The sequence below is a fragment of the Rhinatrema bivittatum genome, chromosome 8, assembly GCF_901001135.1.
Source record: "Rhinatrema bivittatum chromosome 8, aRhiBiv1.1, whole genome shotgun sequence".
NCBI classification, from domain to species: Eukaryota; Metazoa; Chordata; class Amphibia; order Gymnophiona; family Rhinatrematidae; genus Rhinatrema; species Rhinatrema bivittatum.
In genome coordinates this window covers 274,302,396-274,324,199 of record NC_042622.1, presented here as the reverse complement: position 1 = coordinate 274,324,199, position 21,804 = coordinate 274,302,396, and the positions used below count along the sequence as shown (strand labels likewise).

The 21,804-nt window shown below is 46.0% G+C and overlaps 1 protein-coding gene across 4 annotated transcripts in view; it reads right to left on the bottom strand.

Annotated features, from left to right (window-relative positions):
- Positions 1–21,804, bottom strand: part of LOC115096400 (tyrosine-protein kinase ZAP-70) — a 132,491-nt gene that overhangs the window by 30,865 nt on the left and 79,822 nt on the right. For all 4 annotated transcript variants that reach the window (XM_029610942.1, XM_029610943.1, XM_029610939.1 and 1 more), the window contains 4 exons: positions 21,123–21,300; positions 19,940–20,146; positions 13,890–14,082; positions 6,600–6,740 (listed from right to left, as the gene is read on the bottom strand). In XM_029610942.1, the coding sequence (XP_029466802.1) occupies positions 6,600–6,740; positions 13,890–14,082; positions 19,940–20,146; positions 21,123–21,300 (719 nt within the window). The remainder of the gene's footprint in view (positions 1–6,599; positions 6,741–13,889; positions 14,083–19,939; positions 20,147–21,122; positions 21,301–21,804) is intronic.

Genomic DNA, 21,804 nt, shown 5'->3' with positions numbered 1-21,804 from the left:
CGCCCTCGCTCCCTGCCTTCAGCTCCGGTCCAGACACTACCCAATCCTGAAGACTAGGCGAACCCATGCGATTCCACCAGGCGCTGTTACAGAGGGGCAGCCCACTACCATTGGGCACTTAAAGAAAACTACATCTTGTGAGAAAAAGACACAAAAAAATAGTAAAAATGAACTGAGATGTTAAGAGAAAATCAGCGATGTGAAGACCCGCCCCCCCCCCACCCGACGTCATGACAACCAGCCAGCGGCGACCCGATTAACGGCGCGATTCCACCAGGCGCTGTTACAGAGGGGCAGCCCACTACCATCGGGCACTTAAAGAAAACTACATCTTGTGAGAAAAAGACACAAAAAAATAGTAAAAATGAACTGAGATGTTAAAAGAGAAAATCAGCGATGTGAAGACTCGCCCCCCCCCCCCCCCCGACGTCATGACGACCAGCCAGCGGCGACCCGATTAACGGCGCGATTACACCAGGCGTCACGTGCCGGGCGTGACAAAGGGGTTTTCCCCTTTGTGCTCCCCTTCATGCTAACCTTTGTTCTCCTTCTAATATAATTATATTTATGTTTATGTTATTAATTTAACTTTTATTAATGTTATTTAGCTATTTGCTTTGTTTAAAATTATTTCATTATTGACGTTTAAATGTATTAGACTAAGGAATTTTACTTCCTGCTCATTCTGTTTCATTGTAAACCGGTTTGATATGCATTTTATGCAGGAAAATCGGTATAAAAAAACTAAAAATAAATAAATAAATAAGGCCAAAGCCAGTTAACCGCCAGAGAGGCGCTTTCGCAAAAAGATGGGCCTTTGCATATATTGCGAGAAGACTGGCCATGCAGTCCAAACTTGTCCCATCTGTCCGGGAAACATGCAGACCTAGGATCTGCCGGAGGACTCTTCCTAGACATGACTGCACCATCTCCTCCACTGACTCTCCCAGTTTCTATCATCTCTGGGCCGCTCGAATTCGCCACACAAGCACCAGTCAATTCCGGTGCAGGTGGGAATTTTATTCTGAAAAGATTGGTAGAACAGCTATGAATTCTTACCGAACCAGTACCCACACCGCTGCTTCTCTCATCCATACATGGCGAGCCATTGCCAGGAGACATCTCGCTCACCACACAACCCATCTGCCTATGCACTGGGTCCCTGCATACTGAGACCATCACATTTCTGATCTTCGAAGAAAGCTATCCATCCTATAGTGCTGGGCATCCTAAGGTTGCAAGATCATTCTCCCCAGTTCAACTGGTCTTCAATGGAATTATCACAATGGGTTCCAACCTGCCATGACAGATGCTTAAAGAAGGTGACCCATTGCCTTGCTTGGCCATTACTGCTCTTCCTGGTCTACCATCGCAGTATGCATCATTCCAAGATGTATTTTCTAAACAAGCAGCTGACATGCTTCCACCACACAGACCATTTGACTGTGCAATTAACCTGAAACTGGTCACAGAGCCACCCAGAGAAAGAGTTTATCCGCTCTCATTATCAGAGACCGAGGCCATGTCGGCCTACATTCAAGAAAATCTACAGAAAGGTTTCATTAGACCATCTAAGTCATCAGCGGGAGCCGGATTCTTTTTTAACGGCAAGAAGGATGGATCCCTTTGCCCTTGCATTGACTATAGAGGTCTGAACGAAATTACCATCATGGATTGATATCCTCTACCATTAATTTCAGAGTTGTTTGATCGGCTCCAAGGCGCAAAGATCTTCACGAAGTTAGATTTAAAGGGCGCTTACAACCTTGTCCGCATTTGTCAAGGGGACGAGTGGAAAATGGCCTTTAATACTCGTGATGGCCACTTCGAGTATTTAGTGATGCCATTTGGCCTGTGCAACGCCCCGGCCGTTTTTCAAAATATGATGAATGACATTCTGCGAGTCTTGCTATACCAGTGTGTGGTCGTATACTTGGATGACATCCTCATCTCTTCCAGTGATGTCCAGAGCCATCAAGCTGATGTCATCAAAGTCCTGCAGAGGCTGCGAGATAATCATCTGTACGCCAAGCTCGAGAAGTGTGCATTTCACCAAGAACCTATTCCTTTCTTAGGATACATTATGTCCAGCAAAGGCTTCCAAATGGACCCTCAGAAGACCAAAAGCATACAAGACTGGCTTCAGCCTACTGGTATTAAAGCTCTTCATCGTTTCCTAGGCTTCACTAACTATTATCGCACATTCATCAAGAATTACTCGACCTTAACAGCACCACTTACTACCATGACTAAAAAAGGAGCCAACCCATTACACTGGTCTCCGGATGCCACCTCTGCCTTTCAAGCTCTTAAAGAGGCATTCCTCAAGAAACCTTGTTTATGTCATCCTGACCCTCACTGGTCATTCATCGTTGAGGTCGACGCCTCTGATGTCGGCATAGGGGCCGTGCTTAGTCAGCACAGAGATACACATACTCTTCATCCCTGCTTCTTTTTCCCAAGATGCTTTTCGCCAGCCGAGAGAAATTATGGCATCGGCGACAAAGAGTTACTCGCTATCAAGCTTGCATTTGAGGAATTGCGTCCCTGGCTAGAAGGTGCTCAACACCAGATAACAGTGTTCACTGATCACAAGAACCTGGAATATTTACGTCATGCACAGAGACTCAACCATCGCCAAGCTCGGTGGTCATTATTCTTCAACCGATTTGATTTCTTGCTCAAATACTGTCCTGCTGATAAAAACATCCGGGAAGACGCACTCTCATGCTCCTTTACACCTGAAGATGTCCCCGACGCACCCCGTCACATCATCAACCCAGAGAAGATAGTTCTGGCTGCAACCCATTCTGTTCCAGTGGGTAAAACAGTGGTTCCTCAAAGTCTTCGGAAGAAACTTCTGAACTGGGCTCATGACTCCCGGTTAGCTGGTAATCCTGGACAGGCCCGTACACTTGCCACCCTTCAATGCTTTTATTGGTGGCCATCTATGAAAAAGGATGTCCAAGCGTACGTTGAATCCTGTGCTACTTGTGCCAGACAAAAGCCTCCTGCCGGTCACGCTTGGGGTCTTCTACAGCCGTTACCATCTCCAGACGAACCATGGACGCACATCGTGACTGACTTTGTTGATTTGCCACCTTAAAGTGGGAACAATATGATATGGGTCACAGTGGACCGCTTCTCAAAAATGACATACTTTGTGGCTTTACCCGGACTACCATCTGCCCCAGAACTTGCCAAACTATTCATAAGGCACATATTCAGCTTGCTCAGGATGCCTAAGCACTTCGTCTCTGATATCAGCTTGATGGCTCTGGACATCACTGGAAGAGATGAGGATGTTCAATTCACCGCCAAGTTCTAAAGGGCGCTACGTCGTAAATTTTACATTGTCTTAGACCTGACATCAGCGTATCACCCTCAATCAAATGGGCAAACAGAAAGAATGAATCAGACTCTCAAACAGTTCATTTGTGCCTATGTCAACACTAGGCAGAGTGATTGGGCAGAACTTTTACCATGGGCTGAATTCGCCCTGAACTCTCATCCTGCTTCTGCCACTGGATCCACTCCATTCCAGATTGTATATGGTCATCAACCATTGCCACCACTTCCTATACTTTTGACAGGTACATCTCCAGCGGCTCAGGCTACTGCAGAAGAGATTCACCAACTCTGGACCCAAACTAAGGACCTTCTACACAAAGCAGGACAATGGGCCAAAAAGCAATATGACACTCATCACAAAGCAGCACTTCAGTTTGAGCCAGAAGACAAGGTTTGGCTTAGTACCAAGCAGTGGCGTAGCCAGAATTGATTTTTTGGGTGGGCACAAGGTTAACATGGGTGGGCTGTAGGCATGCAGGTCTACTAGTTGTTTTTTTACTGATAAATAATGCCAAATTATGCAGCATAGCATTCACATCTACGCCTAAGTATGAGGTTTACTTAATGATACAAACATAATTCACGGTGATTTGTGGTACTTTAGCCTTCTTATTATTACGATTTTATACACGGCTCCTACCTGTCCATAAATTTTGAGAGAGCGGTTGTGTTGCTTATATTTAAATTGCTAACATCTCAAAATATAGATATATATTTTTACCTTTGTTGTCTGATCTTTGTATTTTTCTAATCAGTTGGTCCTGGTCTCTTTTTCCCATTTTTTCCCTTATAGCTCATTTCCTAATTCCTTTTCAGTGTCTTTCTTCTATTACTGTCTTCTTCCCTTCCACACACACACACACACACACACACACATACATACACGCTTTCTCTCACAGACTCCCTCTCACACACTCAAGCTGTCACTCTCATATGCTCTCCCCCCACCCCCCCACAAGCTCACATTCAAGTTCTCACTTTCTCACCCCTCCCCAGGCTTATATTCTTATGCACACACAGACGCACATCCAGGCACCCATTCTCACCCACACACATAAACCCAGACTCCCATTCTCACCCACAAACCCATGCTCCCAGTCTCACCCACACATATTCAAGCTCCCATTCTCATCCATACATATACACATTTAAGGTACTATTCTCACCCACACATACACACATTCAAGCACCCATTCTTATCCACATATTCAAGCTTCCATTCTCACCCACCCACACAAACCCAGGCTCCCATTCTCAACCACACATACACACATTCGAGCTCCCATTCACCCACATATTCAAGCTTCCATTCTCACCCACATACACACCCAGGCTCCAGTTTTCACCCACACACACTCCCATTCTCATCCACACATACACATTCAAGCACGTGCACAGCTTCCGCTTTCTCCCCCAGAGCAGAAAGATCAGCTGCCTCTCCTGCTGCCACCGGCCTCCTGCTATCTTCTTCGGGCGTCGGGCCGTACTGCCCGCCGAACTTCCTGTCGGGGGGGGGGGGAGCGGAAGCGCAGCGCACAACGTCCGCTTCCTCCCTCCCCCCCCCCAAGCAGGAAGATCGGCGGACCATACGGCCCGAAGAAGATAGCAGGAGGCCGGTGGCAGCAGGAGAGGCAGCTGATCTTCCTGCTCTGGGGGAGAAAGCGGAAGCTGTGCGCAGCGCTTCCGCTCCCCCAAACAGGAAGTTCGGCGGGCCGTTTGGTCCGAAGTTAGCAGGAGAACGGGTGGCAGCAGGAGAGGCAGCTGATCTTCCTGCATTGGGGGGAGGAAGCGGAAGCTGCGCGCGGCGCTTCACCTCCCCCCCCGAACAGGAAGACCGGTTGGCCATACGGCCGCAGCAGCGCTTCCCCATGTGTGCCGTGATGGCGCGCGAGGCGTGGGTTCTCTTGTTCGCTGTCGCGGGGATGGGATCCCGCGACAGCCTTGCAGTTCCGGTGCTAGTTGGGTGGGCCTGGGTCTAAGTTGGGTGGGCACCTGCCCACCCAGGCCCACCCGTGGCTACGCCACTGGTACCAAGTACCTTCGCCTCAAATTGCCTTCAGTCAGATTTGCTCCACGCTACATTGGACCCTTCTCTGTCCTTCGCCGCCTAGGTCTTTTAACCTATAGCCTGAAGTTACCACCATCCATGCAAATACACAACGCTTTCCACGTTTCACTGCTGAAGCCTCTCATCCTCTCTGAATTCTCTCACAAGACTCCAGATCCACAGCCTCTGGATGTGAAGAGGACATCGCATTAGGGATGTGAATCGTTTTTCTGACGGATGACAATATCGTACGATATTTTCTCATCCGTCAGGAACTGGGGGGTCCCCGAAAGCTATAGGAAAACCCCATGAAATTTTCGTGGGGTTCTCTTATCGTTTTGGGGGGACAGGAAGAAAGGGCACACAAAATCAACCCCCAAACCCACCCTGACCCTTTAAATCTCATTATTTAGAATCCCCCATCCTCCCCAAAACCTTTCTAAAATAACTGGTGGTCCAGCGGGGGTCCCAGGAGCGATCTCCCACTCTTGGGCCGTCGGCTGCCAATAATCAAAATGGTGCCGATGGCCCCTTGCCCTTACCATGTGATAGGGGCTATCGGTGCCATTGGCCGGCCCCTGTCACATGGTAGGAGCAATGGATGGCCCGCGCCTGTTGTGGAGAGTCCCCACAGGGCTCCTCCCTGTGGGTGGAGTCAGCTCTCTCCATGACCCAAGGGCCCACAAACCAAGTTAAAACATAATACATGCTGCCAGGTCATCCAGCTCAGAGAGGACTACATATTCCTGAAGAATACAATTATAAAGTGCATTAAAAGCAAGGCCACACCGAGAGCCCCAGGCAAGCCATCTGGTTTCTGTGTCATTCATTCACTCAGTGGAGATATCCCCATCTCTGGACTTTGGGAAGCTAAATGTTCAATTCTTGAAAAGCCTGTACACATCCCATAACCAGCCACCCTGAGCATTTATGTAACACACATGCACCAATGGGACAAAATTTCTAAAAACAGAGTTGTGTGTTTGAATAGAAATATAGATACACAAGTTTGTGCAGGTAAAAATCAGGGCAGATACATATTTTTTTTTTTTTTACTTTGTATTTAATGAATTTACATAAAACACAAAAGGAAGCTTGATTAGAAGTCAGAGCAATCGGTATGCAATGTCTAAAAGTTTGGCTGAAAATTAAATTAGAAGCTTAAATAGTATGCGTAAAGTGGATCAGCGCATGCACCCACCTTGTATGGCTTCTGGCCGTAACTAAACGCCTCCCACATGGTGATGCCGTAACTCCACACATCACTCTTGCTGGAGAATTTGCGGTAGTTGATGCATTCAGGTGCATACCACTTCAGGGGCCACTTCCCAGCTGTCCGAGCCTGAAGCAAAAAGCACACAATCAGTTCCATGTTGTTTATAATTGTAAAAGACGTAGGTGCCTAAGGCACTTGTATGCCCAGCTGGGCCTATGATCTGATACAGAAAAAACTGTTCATAGCTTCTGGAAACAGTGGGAGAGGAGGTCCCTCAGCCATTGCATAACGGCAGTTCCCATTGGGCCACATTCAGGATTCACGTGAAGCAGGTTCTGGAAGGGAGTTGTGGTCTCTGGATTCTAGCCAAGGACTGTCACTAAGATATTTGAGTTAGACAGGGACTCGATTAAAAATGGGGGAAATATTTGTGGAATTGCAAAGGAAGGCTCATGGCACTAGGGTCACCACTTCATCCCAGATCAACCAGCTAGGCTGATCCAGTTTTTTGTTTTGCCCCCTTGCAATGTGCTTTTCTTATTACAATCAACAGAAAAATGAAAACTAAATATACCTGTACGCAGCATGGCAAAACTAGTATTGGAACAGGCTATAACCCTACATGACACACTGGTGTTAGCAAGAGCCAGTTCCAGCAGAGCTGGAAACCCAAAGGAGAAGGAAGAAATGGCCAAGTCAAAAAAAGGTTGCATTCTTAAGAACCACTTAAAATCATTTAGGAATTGCAGCTGTGACATTCAAAGCCCTGCCAGTTTTGTAGTGCACACTTCTGATCTCGCACAACTCAAAAGTGAGATGTTTGCTTCGCTGGCACCATACAGGCACAGGGAATTGCGTTTTCAGCTAAACTCCATGAGCTAGCTAGCAAATGCGAGTATTTTTATTTTTTCCCTCTGTTTTTGAATTTCTAATTTGATAATACCCAGAAAAGGTGAGAAATGCAGAGTATCCACCTTCCAGCAGAAAAGGCAGCAGCAGAATCCAAGGAGGCATAGGATTAGCAGTGGGAAAGGTACTCGGGTCATCGTAGCTGTGAGAAAGACAGGATAACACTATAGACCTAACTATTTGAATCCTACAGTCCACAGCTAGAGCTGTAATGTTGGGTGACTGGTGCCATCTTATGGTCACAGCTAGGTATTTGGAACCAGGAGTAAATACCTAATTAAAATGTTAAATGTTCAAAAAGCAAACTGTGTAGACAGAATAATCCATTGGTCTATCTGACAGTGCGGATGGGTCAGTAAAGTGATACAAGCAGCGGCATAGCTAAAGTATTTGGTACCCAAGGGCGGATATGTCCTTTGCCCTCCCCCCCCCCCATATAATTTTAAAATTTCCTAAACATTGATAAAATATTTCAAAACAGCAGACACATCAAACAACACGCAATAACTAAAACTAATAATGATTTTAAAAATCTCCCACTCTCCATATCTGTGATCCTAAGATTGTCATAGACTGGGGACACGCATGTGCACTCACACACACACACACACACACACACACACAGTATGCTCCCTCTCTCACACATACACACACACACGCTTGTTGAGAGGCAGAGGGAGTGTGTGTATGTGTGTGAGAGAGATGGAGGTAGTGTGGGAGAGGAGGTCCCCCAGCCAGTCCCTCCCCCCCAAACACACACACACTTCCTCTGTGTCTCTCTCAACACAGACACGCTTCCTCTCTCTCTCTCTTACACACTAACACACCCACACTTACACACACACATGCAGACAAAAACTGAACTGGAAACCACAACAAGCCACATTCTGTATGCAGTGCAACAATGGAAAAGCAGAACATCACTATTCTTCGAAACAATATAATCAAGAAATATAAATCAATCAGAATAGTAAAACCATACTAAAAAAATATACATATCAAAACAGCTGATGAATAGAATTCCCAAACACTAATAAAATATTTCAAAATAACAGACATCACATATAATAATTAAAACTAACAAGGTTAAAAAAATCTTTCACTGGCCATACCTGGGAACTTTAGATTTCTAATCATCCCGAGATTGTCCTGGATTGGAGGAGAGCGCACAATCTTTAACCCCTCTTACACACACATATACAGATACACATGCACAGACACTCACGCAGGCACAGGCACACTTTCACACAAAAACCCACACAGGCACTAAAAGACACACACACACACCCAGAGGCACCCTCTCAAACACTCACACACACAGGCACCCTCTCATACACTCAGGCACCCTAAGAACATAAGAAATTGCCATGCTGGGTCAGACCAAGGGTCCATCAAGCCCAGCATCCTGTTTCCAACAGAGGCCAAACCAGGCCTCAAGAACCTGGCAAGTACCCAAACACTAAGAAGATCCCGTGCTACTGATGCAATTAATAGCAGTGGCTATTCCCTAAGTAAACTTGATTAATAGCAGTTAATGGACTTCTCCTCCAAGAACTTATCCAAACCTTTTTTGAACCCAGCTACACTAACTGCACTAACCACATCCTCTGGCAACAAATTCCAGAGCTTTATTGTGCGTTGAGTGAAAAAGAATTTTCTCCGATTAGTCTTAAATGTGCTTCTTGCTAACTTCATGGAATGCCCCCTAGTCCTTCTATTATTCGAAAGTGTAAATAACCAATTCACATCTACTTCAAGACCTCTCATGATCTTAAAAACCTCTATCATTTCCCCCTCAGCCATCTCTTCTCCAAGCTGAACAGCCCTAACCTCTTCAGCCTTTCCTCATAGGGGAGCTGTTCCATCCCCTTTATCATTTTGGTTGCCCTTCTCTGTACCTTCTCCATCGCAACTATATCTTTTTTGAGATGTGGCGACCAGAATTGTGGTGCGACCGTCGCGACATCCTCACTCCGCCCTCTTTACCTCTGTGGCAACTCCCTCCGGGTCTGATGGATGGCTGGCTGCCGTGGCGTCTCCATGCTGTCTCCCTCCAGCGTCCCCAGACTGGCTCGACGTTGCAGATCCACCATGTTGCCTGAAGACCTAGGGCGCTTCCAATATTTAAAGGTCTCTATTTCACTATCTAACTGAGTTAGCAAGGAAGGGGATTACTTCGGCTACACCTCCCAAGCTACTCTGCCTCCTCGGACTTACTAGAGGTACCCGCTCTTCAGGGGCCTCACTCTTTTCTTTACTTTCAGATTACAGATAGGAACCAGTACTTGCTCCTCGAGGGCCCATGTTCCTGGACATTCTGAAGATTCTCTACTGCCTGGAAGCTATCGCTGCTACAAACTACTGTGAGTTACCATCGTTCTCTCAGAGCTTTCCCTGGAACCAGGTACTCGCTCCTCGAGGGCCTAGACCTTTCCAGCTCCTGAGCTTCCTTGAGACCTTACGTGAGTTTTGTCATCTAGTTCTGTTCATGAACTCTGCCTACTCTGCCTACTCACTTTCTACAGTTTCTCAACAGCTCAGCCATCCTGTATCGCATTTCCAGTACCTGAGGGACTACAGCCCTGCCGGGCATATCAGCTCACTACTGCCACCTCTGGTGGTTTCAAAAACCTGTTTAATAAAAGAACTAATGTGTGTCTGTCTCCATACTCAAGCCCAGCCGGTGGTCCCTCTTGGGGTATCCTCCCGGGGGCGTAGTCATCTGCCACCGGCCCAGGGATCCACCCACAACTATATCAGATTCATTAGTTTGCTACTCCTTAGCAAGACGATATCTGAAACACTACAAGATTGCTGGCTCCTCCTCCTTTAGGAGCCAATAAGAACAGATTGCAACTCCGCAGTCTAACCAGATAGCAGATTTACATCAGATTGTTAACTCCTATCTTATTGCTCCTCCCATCAGATAGCGGAACACATCAAATTGTACACAGTATTCAAGGTGCAGTCTCACCATGGAGCGATACAGAGGCATTATGACATTTTCTGTTTTATTCTGAATTATTCCCTTCCTAATAATTCCTAACATTCTATTTGCTTTTTTGACTGCTGCAGCACACTGAGCCGACGATTTCAATGTGTTATCCACTATGATGCCTAGATCTTTTTCCTTGGTGGTAGCTCCTAATATGGAACCTAACATCGTGTAACTACAGCAAGAGTTAGTTTTCCCTATATGCAACACCTTGCACTTGTCCACATAGGAGTTCCAAGTGTCTTTTTTGCAGAGTTTTCTGGTTGGCACCACAGGAGTGCATGTAAATCTAATATGCATGTTGTAAGTGATAATTTTGCCTCAGAAGACTGTACTCTTGAATGTTCTTTTTCATGTAAAATTTGTTATAAATGCATAATTGAATTGTGTGTGTCTGTAAAAGATGTGGGAGTGTATGTGTGTGTGTGGGGGGGGGGTGATATGTGTGCAAGGCTGAAGGTTTGCCTAGGGTACCTAATACATTTCCTTATCCATGGGTTCTGGGCAGGGGAATAGTCAGTTTTTAAATTATAGATTGCACTTATGGAGAGAATTGTTAACAAACAGTTGTCGGAATTCCTAGAAGACCACAAGATTCTCACAACAGCCCAATTCGGATTCCGCAAATCCCTCAGCACGGAATCCCTCTTAATCTCATTGACGGACAGAGTCCTCTCCAGCTTGGAGAAAAAGACCCCCTACCTCCTGGCACTTCTCGATATATCTGCAGCTTTCGACACTGTAAAGCATTCTATCCTCATCAACCGGCTCTCAGACATAGGCATCTCAGGATCAGCCCTTGAATGGTTCAGATCATTCCTTAACAATAGGACATACAAGGTCAGAATAAGCAACAAGGAATCACACCCGGTCAAGTCCACTCTTGGAGTCCCACAAGGATCCTCCCTCTCCCCAACCCTGTTTAACATTTATCTTCTCCCACTATGTCATCTGCTCTCAAGGCTAAAGATCACACATTTCATATACGCCGACGACGTCCAGATCCTGTTGCCTATCACTGAATCTATCTCCAACACCATCAATTTCTGGAACAACTGTCTACAGTCCATAAATTCCCTCCTCACTAGCCTTAACTTAGTTCTCAATACTGCAAAAACGGAACTTATGCTGATCACCCTGGATGACAACTGTCAGGCTGCCAACAATCTAATCACACCACTAATGATCTCCCCCATTCATGTAAGAGACCTTGGCGTTTCTATCGACAATAGGCTGAATCTCAAAAAATTTGTCACAAACACTACGAAAGAATGTTTTCACAAGCTATACATATTGAAAAAGCTAAAACCTCTCCTCCACTTTCAGGACTTTAGAACAGTCCTACAAACTATTCTATTTTCAAAAATTGATTATTGCAACTCTCTGCTAATTGGCCTCCCAGCTATCACCACCAAACCACTACAAATGCTGCAGAACTCAGCTGCCAGGATTCTAACCAACTCTAGTAGAGGAGAACACATCACACCTATTCTAAAGAACCTACACTGGCTCCCTATTAAATTTAGAATCATATTCAAAGTACTAACCATAACCCACCAAGACCATTCATTCCCAAACTTCGCTAAATCTAAGTGACCCACTTAGTCCCCACGCATCATCGAGACCAATCAGATCCAGCTACTTAGGCACCTTATATGCACCTCCAGCCAAGTCATCGCTCAAGAAACGTGCATTCTCGACCGCCAGCCCCTCTCACTGGAATGCCCTCCCCACAGACCTTCGGCTAGAAACTTGTAGTCGGATGTTCAAAAAGAAGCTCAAAACTTGGCTTTTCACAAAAGCCTTCACTTAAAGGTCTCTCCCTCAGGGTCAGATTCACAATGATACGAGATGTCTGACGCCGTAACCATTTAATCTTATAATTTAATCTCATTATTTCCCCGCTAGCTGTATGTTATAATGCATTCATGCTTTTCAAGTCTGCTGTAAATCCAAGTTTGTTGAATGTTTATGTTTATTTATATTTTGTATATTTATACTTATATTTATAATAATTTTATTTTATTTTAAGTCGTTAGCTGCTTTATCTATAAGTTCATACGAAGTTAGCCCTGTTATCTGTACCCTCTTGTTTGATGTAATTTCCAACTTTGGTTCTATGTAAACTGACGTGATATGTACTAGTACAGGAACATCGGTATATAAAAGCCTTAAATAAATAAGTAAGTAAGTAAGTAAGTAAGTAAGAAAGAAAGAGCCCAGGTCCAGAGGGATGAGAGAGGTCCCTGGGAGAGAGACAGAAGCCTTGAGAATACAAACTCTAAGTTAAAATTATTTTGTTGAATTACACAAATCAACTAACTTGGTCTGTTTTCTATTGCTTTACAATAAAGAAGCTTATAAAGATTGTCGCCAGAGTCCAGCCTGGAGTCTATTCTCTGGCTAGTCTTGACCACTCGGCATCACACGGAGGATGTGGTAAAAGCTGCTAGCGTACAGGGGTTTTAAAAAGATTTGAATAAGTTCTTGGAGAAGTCTATAAAATGGTAACCAGACAGACTTGGGGAAAGCCATTACTTATCCCTGGGATCTATTTACTGTTTGGGGTCCTGCCAGGAACGTATGAACTGGATTGGTCACTGTTGGAAACAAGATACTGGACTTGATGGATCCTCAGTATGACTCAGTCTGAAATTCTTATGTAGTCAATATTCAGCAATAGCCGAATAAAAGTAGCCAGGTAAGTCTGTTGAAGGAAACCACTGTCCTAAATATAGTTGGACAACTTTTCCTGGGTAAAGTTATTGGAGAGAAAGTGGCAGACTTGCCTTGCTAAATCGTACTAAATATTCCAGATAAAGTGATCCAGCTAGTATATCTGGTTTATAGTTTTGCTTGCTGGATTACTAAATAGTGACCTCTCTGTTTTAAATCATTGCACATGTTCTCTTTCTCAGACCCAGGTCCTTTGAAATCTCAAGACACTGTAGAGAGGGCTATCTGGATAAATGAGCTCCAAAGAGCTGCTGAAAGGTGGGTAGTTCAGCAGGACACGTTCCCTCTGAACCAGCCCCAAAGGAAGGCATCAGCCTGACAGCAGAAGGGGGCAACTGTTAAACCAAGGTCCTGACTGGTCTTTACCGGATAAGGATGGTTTGTTTCACCAGGGTGAGGACACTAATCTTGGAATCAGGGCTAATGATATACTCAGGCTGTCTAGTCTAGGAAGCCAACATATTTTTGCTTGGAAAAGAAATGTTGCCTCTTTGTCCTGTACTTGACTTCCTTACTCATTACTCATTGTATAATTCTTAGGGGGAAAAATTTCTTTGTCTGCATTCACAAAAATAATTATAATAACTCATTCTCCTCCTTCAAGCAAAAGGAGCAGAACATTGGGAAACGCTTACCTTGTAATAATTGTCGTCGGTAGCCAGAGCTTTGGAGAGTCCAAAGTCGCTGATCTTGGCGTAATGCTGGTTAACAAGCAGCACGTTTCGAGCTGCCAGGTCTCTGTGGACAAAGTTCTTGTCTTCCAAATACTTCATTCCCATAGCCACCTGGTGCATGAGTTCTGAGACATTGCACACTGATATCTGGTCCCTGGGGGCCAAGAGCATCGATGGAAGGAAAGAAAGCAAAAGAGAAAGAAGAAGACATGTCAACCACTGAGGCCACCAAATAATCACGGGTTCCTCAATACAATAACCATGTAGGGTTTCATGTATCTTAATGATAGCAGGTAAATGTGTGTATTTATTATCCCTGCTAAAGAGTCCTTATTCACAGTAACATAATATATAAAGGCAGAATATAAATGCGCCCCACTGAAATTCTTCCACGTTGGTTAAATAAACATTTAACGCAATGGGCAACACAACAACCATGTCCCGTCCGTCCCCCCAACTCCACTACAGGCTGAATTTCCAAAATGTTATGGGCCTGATTTTCAAAAGCATTTATATCCTTAAAACCGGGTTTTACATGTGTAAAAGTATGTTCCATGTAAGTGGGCTTTTGAAAATTGCTACACTATATGCCATTGAATTGTCAATAGGTTTTACCCGCATTAAGTGCACCTAATGTGGGTAAATGGGTATTGAAAATTGCCATAATGGTACATTATATTTGCATGCGTAACTCCTTTGAAAATTCACTTGTAAGCACATAAAAATGAGAATATAGGCATGCAAGTAGCCTCTACTCACAAATTCCGTATTTTATAAAAGTAAAAAATACACTCGTCTTTTCACTTTCACGCACACATTATGTGAGCATATAAAAAGGACGAACTATGGGCATTCTGGAGCAGGCAAACATTTACATGCATAAGTTGCTATTTAAAAGACATGCATATAGATTTGCCAACTTACTTGAAAAATTTTAAACCTGCTAATTATCTGGTGAAAGTGATATTAAACGAGTTCATTGTGTAGTACTGACTGGGTGGGAGGTCTGGGTGAACTGGGGTAGTTCAGACTAAAGAACCAGGAGAGTCTCTGTGACCCAGAGAAGGACTGGGCGAACTGGTGGTATAATTGGTAAAACTGGTAATTTGTTTTTTACGTGCACATATTTTAAAATACACAGACTTGCATGCGTATATTTTAAAAAATAGGGAGGAAAAGTATGTGCGTTCAATGCATTGATATATATGGTATTTCAGTGCTGTGCGTGAGTTTGTGCAAAAGTTTACATACATGTGTGGGTTGCGGGGTAGGGCTACGTGTATTTTATAAAACATGCATATATTGTTGCGGTCCCAGTCACTAGACTCACGACTGGGTCCTTACCTTCCTCCCACGCCGCGGCCTGCAATGGGGTCCGGCGTTCCTCGGGCCTGCCAGGCCTCTCCACGGCGGCACCTCCACGAGGGAGACGCCGCCGAGCCCCGATTCTGACTCCGCCCCTCCCGGGGGTACGAGCGCGTGCGAGGGAGGACTTTTTAAAGACCCAGCTGCAGGAAGCTCCAGCCTGCCTCCTTGATGACGTCAGATGCCGGCAGGGTATTTAAACCCGGCGTCTGACTAGAGAGGTCGCCTTGCAACGAGGTTCTCTCCTAGGAGTCACTAGTTGTTGCATTCCTGATCCTGGTCTTGCTGTTCCTGATCCGGGTCCTGTTGTTCCTGATCCGGGTCCTGCTGTTCCTGATCCTGGTCCTGCTGTTCCTGATCCCGCTCTGCTTCCGGATTCTTCTCGGCTTGTTTCCTTGGTTCCTGACCCCGGCTTCGTTTCTGATACTCCGTGCCTGCCGCCTGCCTCGACTTCTGGTCCATCTTCTCTTCAGATCTCGATGCTGCCGCCTAAGTCCCAGCAGTCCGGGTCCTCCCGGGCTCGTCCCGGGGGGGATCTCGGATCTCCAAGGTGAAGTCTTGGTATTGCCTCCTGGCCTGTTCCATCTCCGCGGAGCTCTCTCTTCTAACCATCACCCTCCGCCAGGCCGGCCCAAGGGTCCACCGTTCAGTCCGCAACATATATCATATGCGCAGATTATAAAATACTAGTGTAGAGCTGCTTGCACGCAGCTGTTTGAAAGTTATCCTCATTGTCTTTTACCGGACCCTTTAACCCTTTTCTTATCACTGCCCTCCATAGCAGTCCCAAGTATGTCCAGAATCTTTTAAAGTGCTGGCCTCACCAACTCCAAGCTTTTGTTATCTTTCTCTCTGATTCTTACAAGTCCAACATGTAATCTGACACTCATATTCCTCTCCAATCCACAAAGCCAGCAAAACCAGCAAGACTATTGTCCAAAACCTCCGGCCCATGCTCACTGAAATGCTGGTTTTAACCATGATTGTTCCGTGTAGGTCATCTTTCTTGAAGCCTCATGCAGTAATACCACTGCTGTTTAGGGTTGCAGCCATTTCTCCGTGCAGGTTACCTCAATACCTTCCTAGAAGCTGGATGCAATCGTACTACTGCTGTTAGGGCCATAACCTCAACAGGTTTGTTTGTTCTGCAGACCCTCTGCAGCATAGAGGCTTGAATGTCAGGTAGATAGGTCCTCCCAGCTCCGTTCCCAGCTCAGGCTCTTTATAGCACAATTCCAGAAACACCTCACAGAAGGGCATATTCACATTTCTCTGTGGCATTTCTGGAAGCATTGAGGAAGAGAGAGATCCATACACCGAACTAGTCCCTCAGAAAGTGGCCAAGGGTCTTTAGGGCTCACTGCTAATCTTAGCAGGGGGGATGGAGCCCAAAAAGAGAGGAGAGGGTAAATTTTCAGCAGCCTGTGAAGGGCTAAAGTCTGCAGGTCTGCTGGCACCATTTTTAAAAAGGATCAGTGGAGGCCAGAGCAATGGGTATCGTTTCTGCCCCTTTCTTGGGCATCTTCCCATAGAAGGGGTAAGTGGGGTCTGGAAAAGGCCCCTGACCTGTGGAAGGTCAAAGGAGCTCAGGGAGGCCTCAGTTGGGCTAGACTCAGCCCAGCCAGGTAGGCTCAGACACCAAAGCTAGTTTTATGGGATGAGAGGGGTTCGGAAGGGATTGGGCAGGTCCCAGCTGTTAGGATTCGTGAGTATGTGGCCCCTGGGCCGAGGTGAGAGATGGTACGACTCATAGGGAGGAGCCCAATGAGCCTCACCATCAGGAGGCGAGGTCTCAGCTGACATCAGGCACAGGTAGATGACTAGAGTCTTTATTGAGGAAGTAAGGAGACACTGCCTGCGAAGCAGGGAGTGCAGGAGAAAGTCACACAGGCACAGGGGTGCCAGAGGGTCCGTGAAGTGGGGTATACCCAGGGAGGATACCTCAGTAGAGAAGATACGGTAATGGTCCGCAGAGTGAGGTACACCGATGAGGATCCTCAGTAAAGATGATATGGTAGTGGTTCGCGGAGCGGGGTACACCGATGAGGGATCCTCAGTAGCGATGATACAGCAGGTCCGCAGAACAGAATACTCACAGGAGCAATGGTTCCAGGAGAAGCCCCGGGGAACGGGACAGACAGCAGTCCAAGGCACAAGGCCCTCTGAGGAGTGGATAGCCAGAGACAAGGAAGGGCCCCAGAGGAGCAGGTACCCGAGACGTCTCATGCCGAAGAAGCAGGAGCTGGAACGGAAGTCCGTAGTGAGCGAAGCGGATTCAGCAATGAGGCAACATAGGGCCAGCCGGTTTAAGAGGCCATGGAGAATGACTTCATCCAGGGGGGATGCCCCCGAGGTTCCCGCCATGACATGCTTACAACTGGCCCAAGAGTGCGCACACCTAAGGAACTCTGAGGGCAAGATGGCGGTCGGCAGCGTCCATGCCGACCAGGGAGGCCCGGGAACAGGGGAGAGCAGGCCGGCAAAAGCGGGCGGAAGCTGCGAGTTCTCCCAACAAAGTATGAGTAATGAAGCAAGAGGTGAGCAACAGCGGTCGCAGCCATCTGCAACCAACAGGTGTAACACCAGTTGGGCTCAACCCAGGCCCCAAGGCTTTATTGAGGGGTGGAAGGAGAATTGAAAGACCTCTCGGAGGCCTGTTTCAGTTTTTTTTGGCTTGGGGCATTTTGGCGGGTTTTAATATTTTTTCAGTTCAGGAAACAAACCAAACCAAATATTAAACGAACAAAAAAACAAAAAACATGCAAAAAAAAAAGAAAAATACAAAACTAAATTATTGGGCCTGCACATTCCTATTGTTTTTCCAACTGGAGGTGTATCGCTAACAATAAATGTGGATTTTAACTTGCTTTTCCAAATAATGCTCAAGGTGGCATACAGCATTTTAGAATTCAGGTACAATAAGTCACTGCCCCAAAGATTTTTCAATCTATGGGGGTAATTTTCAAATTGATTGATATGCTTAGAACCAGGTAAATGCCATTTATTTATGTAAATGGGCTTTTGAAAATTACAACAGCATTATGTTACATTTACTTCCTACGTGGGTACCTGAGGCAATGGGAGATAAAGTGACTTGCTCAAGGTCACAAGGAGTATTAGTTGGGGGAAATGGTTTCCTTGGTTCTAATCTCATTACTCAACCCACAGATAGGTAATTCTGGTGCTTGATTCCACAAGCCAATTGAGTTTTCGAGATATCCTCAATGAGTATGCATGATATGCATTTGATGCAGTGGAGGAAGTGCAAGCAAATGCATCTAATGAATATTCCACGTGGATATCTTGAAACCCCAACTGGCTTATGGTATTTATGGTATTAAAGGCCTGGAGATGCCTACCCCTATCACTAGGCCTCTCTTTTTCCCTGTTGGAAAGAATAATACTGTTCTAGGGCCCAGTGTAATATCTGAACTCCTGCCTTTCCATAAAGTAGGGTTGTTGTCATTTGAGTCAGTGGCGTAGCTAGACAATTTGGCACCCGGGGCAAGAGACTTCTTCGGCGCCCCCTCCCTCCATCAATGATTTGCATTGAAATCGGTGCTATTTTTCTGCAGAGCCAGGCGTTTTGGCGCCCCCTTAGACCCGGCACATATGCTCAGTGTGGAGTTTATACAGTGTCTAATTAACATACAAGGCTGTTATTACATCCTGTACTTCCACAAGTTTTTGCAGGATGCGCACAAAAAAAATCCACGCAGAAAAATCAGCAGCCTTATTACATTGGCCTGTCAGATAGCAGCATCACCCCGCCCCCATTAGACCTTCTGAAAGATAAGAGAAACACGATAGTGGCGCATGTGATCACCGTGGAAGTCTCCAAGATCCCAGTCCAGCTCAGTTCACAGATATACTGATTTCCCCGCTGCCGGCGGCTAACACACAACATTCAGTGTCTGACCTGCACTCAGTACGCGGTGCTGCAGGGGCCCTCCACGGCCACACGCCTTCTTCCTGTACCACCCCCCTTTCCTTTTGGCCGCTACAAAGAGGAGTGCAGTTCTGCAACAACGCTGCTGGACTCCTCTCGTCTCACTAACAGTGTGCCACAGGGCAAGCTCCCAAAAGAAAGGCGGCGCCACCACCGCCTCAGTCAAAACAGAAACCAAGCTCAAATGAGCTTCCGCCCGCCGCGGTCTACTCCAAGCAAGTCCACTCGCCGTCTCCCGGGAAACACCTCTGACTGTCAGCCGGCTCCGCCAATCAGAGGGCAGCAGCAGCAAAGACAGATGAGAGACTGCCGCCAATAGGGCGAGCGAGGTTGGGGAAGCTTCGCAGCCACTTTTTCTCGGCTACAGTCTGCGCGTGCCGGCGACGGGAACGATTGGGGTTCCTTCCAGTTGTGCGCGACGAGCTATGGTAAACTGCTGCCACGAGGCGGTGCGCGTGGGAATGGAAAAAGTTGGTCGGAGAGCGTAACAGGAGCTTTGTGATTCCTAGAGCGTATCCCTCACGCGTTTTGGCGCCCCCTTAGACCCAGCGCCCGGGGCGGCCGCCCACCCCTCGCTACGCCAATGATTTGAGTTCTGGGAGTTAATGCTGATTTGGTATGACAGGTTTGCTAAATAGGTTCTGAGTAACTTTTGCTGGATTATGTGTTACTTCACAGTGTCTGGTAATGGACTCACTTTTTGGAGGCCAAGAACTTGTTGAGTGGCCCCCCAGTTGCCATCTCCATGACCAACATCAGGCTCTCAGCCTCGCAGACTCCAATCATGCGCACAATGTATGGGTTGTCCAGTTGGTGCATAATTTTCGCTTCCTTCATCATTTCGGCCTTCATGTTTTTCTCACTGTCATTCTTCAGTATCTTGATGGCGACGTCAATCTGCTTCCTGCAGGGAAGGGGCATAAACAAGAGGTGTGACCATCAACAGTCCCAGTTGCTAACAGGGAAGACAGTCTTTACTGTAAAAGTCTCAGGAGTTCATTTACTAAGCTGTAGAGGGAAAATACCATAGGGTGAAAATAATGGCATAGAAGTTTTCAGAAGGCTTTAACACTGAAAGCAACCTCAAGGTATACCCAGAGTCTTCGGATATAACTCTCCCCCAATTGTGTCAAGCTGAAAATTTGTATTTACATATTTTTGACCAGCTGGTTTCTTCCAGCTTCTTTGTACTTCCAGCTCAATCAGAACCAGGGCTGGGATCTGGCATCACAAGCCTTTGTTCTCAACTATCCGGAGATTTTATTGCCCCTATTTATATCCCCTTCTAATCTGCATTTAGTCCAGTTATTGTAGTAATGACCCTGGGCCAGGGGCCATGCACCAGGGCTCCTTCCAGAACCCTGCAATTATGGGACCTAGATGTGGACATCAGGTGTCAAGGACCATGATTCCCCCTTACCAGGGATCCGAACACTCCACAGCATCCTGAGCCCCAGTTGATTGATTTAGGGATTGAACTAGGGACCTTCTGCATGGTAACAAGCAACACTTACCACCTGAACCAGAAGGCCAACTCAAAGACCATGAGCTTTTCCGATAATCTGGATACTTACCATTGGCTGGGGATTTGTTGAACTCTGATCCAAACTAAGAATAAACAGACCTACTTCCAGTCCCGCTTCAGTGGTAAAGACCTTGATCGTCATAATCATAGTCTGGTCATGTCTGAAGAAGGGACGTATGTATGCTGGACAAATCATGCATTTCATTATCTCGGAATAATGCTTATGTTGGTCCAGTCCAATACAAGTTATCGCAGCCTGCACAGAATCCAACCATTGATTGCAATTTGGGGGCAGGGAGGAGGCTATCTTTATCGAAAAGTCAGTATTCACACAACCTGCCTACTTCCAACTTACTTCTTTAGCTTATACGAGCCTTTTTTGACGCAGCCAAAGTTTCCTGCGCCAAGTTCCACTTCATCAATCATCAGGAGGTCTCGCTTCAAGAATAGCTTCCGATCCTTCAGCTCCTCAGGATCACTATAAGGGCTCTCATACACACTGGTGTCCATGGGCAGAATGTGCGACTTCTCCCCTGCCAAGAGAACAGACAACATCCTTAATTATCAGATTCACTTCCCACACTGGGCAAGCCCATCACACATCCCCTGGCCTTGAAGCCTCGTGGGTCAGGAGACTGCTGCTTTCAGCACCATTGGCAGTTGTTATTTTGTATAAAACTGCCTACCTGAAATATCATTTATTCTTCTGTTTTCTTCTACAGTGCTGTGTACATTGATGGAGTGCTATATAATAATACTAACAGAGAAGGAGCGACAGATAAGAAACTCCTGTGATCAAGTCCTGAGAGCTAGAAACTATATAATAAATATACTTGTTATTATTATCATCAATAAAGCAGCATGGTAATAAATGTATTATGAGTACATATTTTGTATTTATATATTTTCATTGCTGATTTTTGTTATTTTATTTTTGTATTTTTATGCTTGCATATTGACTGATTTTTATTTTTACCACCTTGTGCTTATGAGGGAAAGGCAGGGAAACAAATTTAAATAATAAATGTTTTATTAAA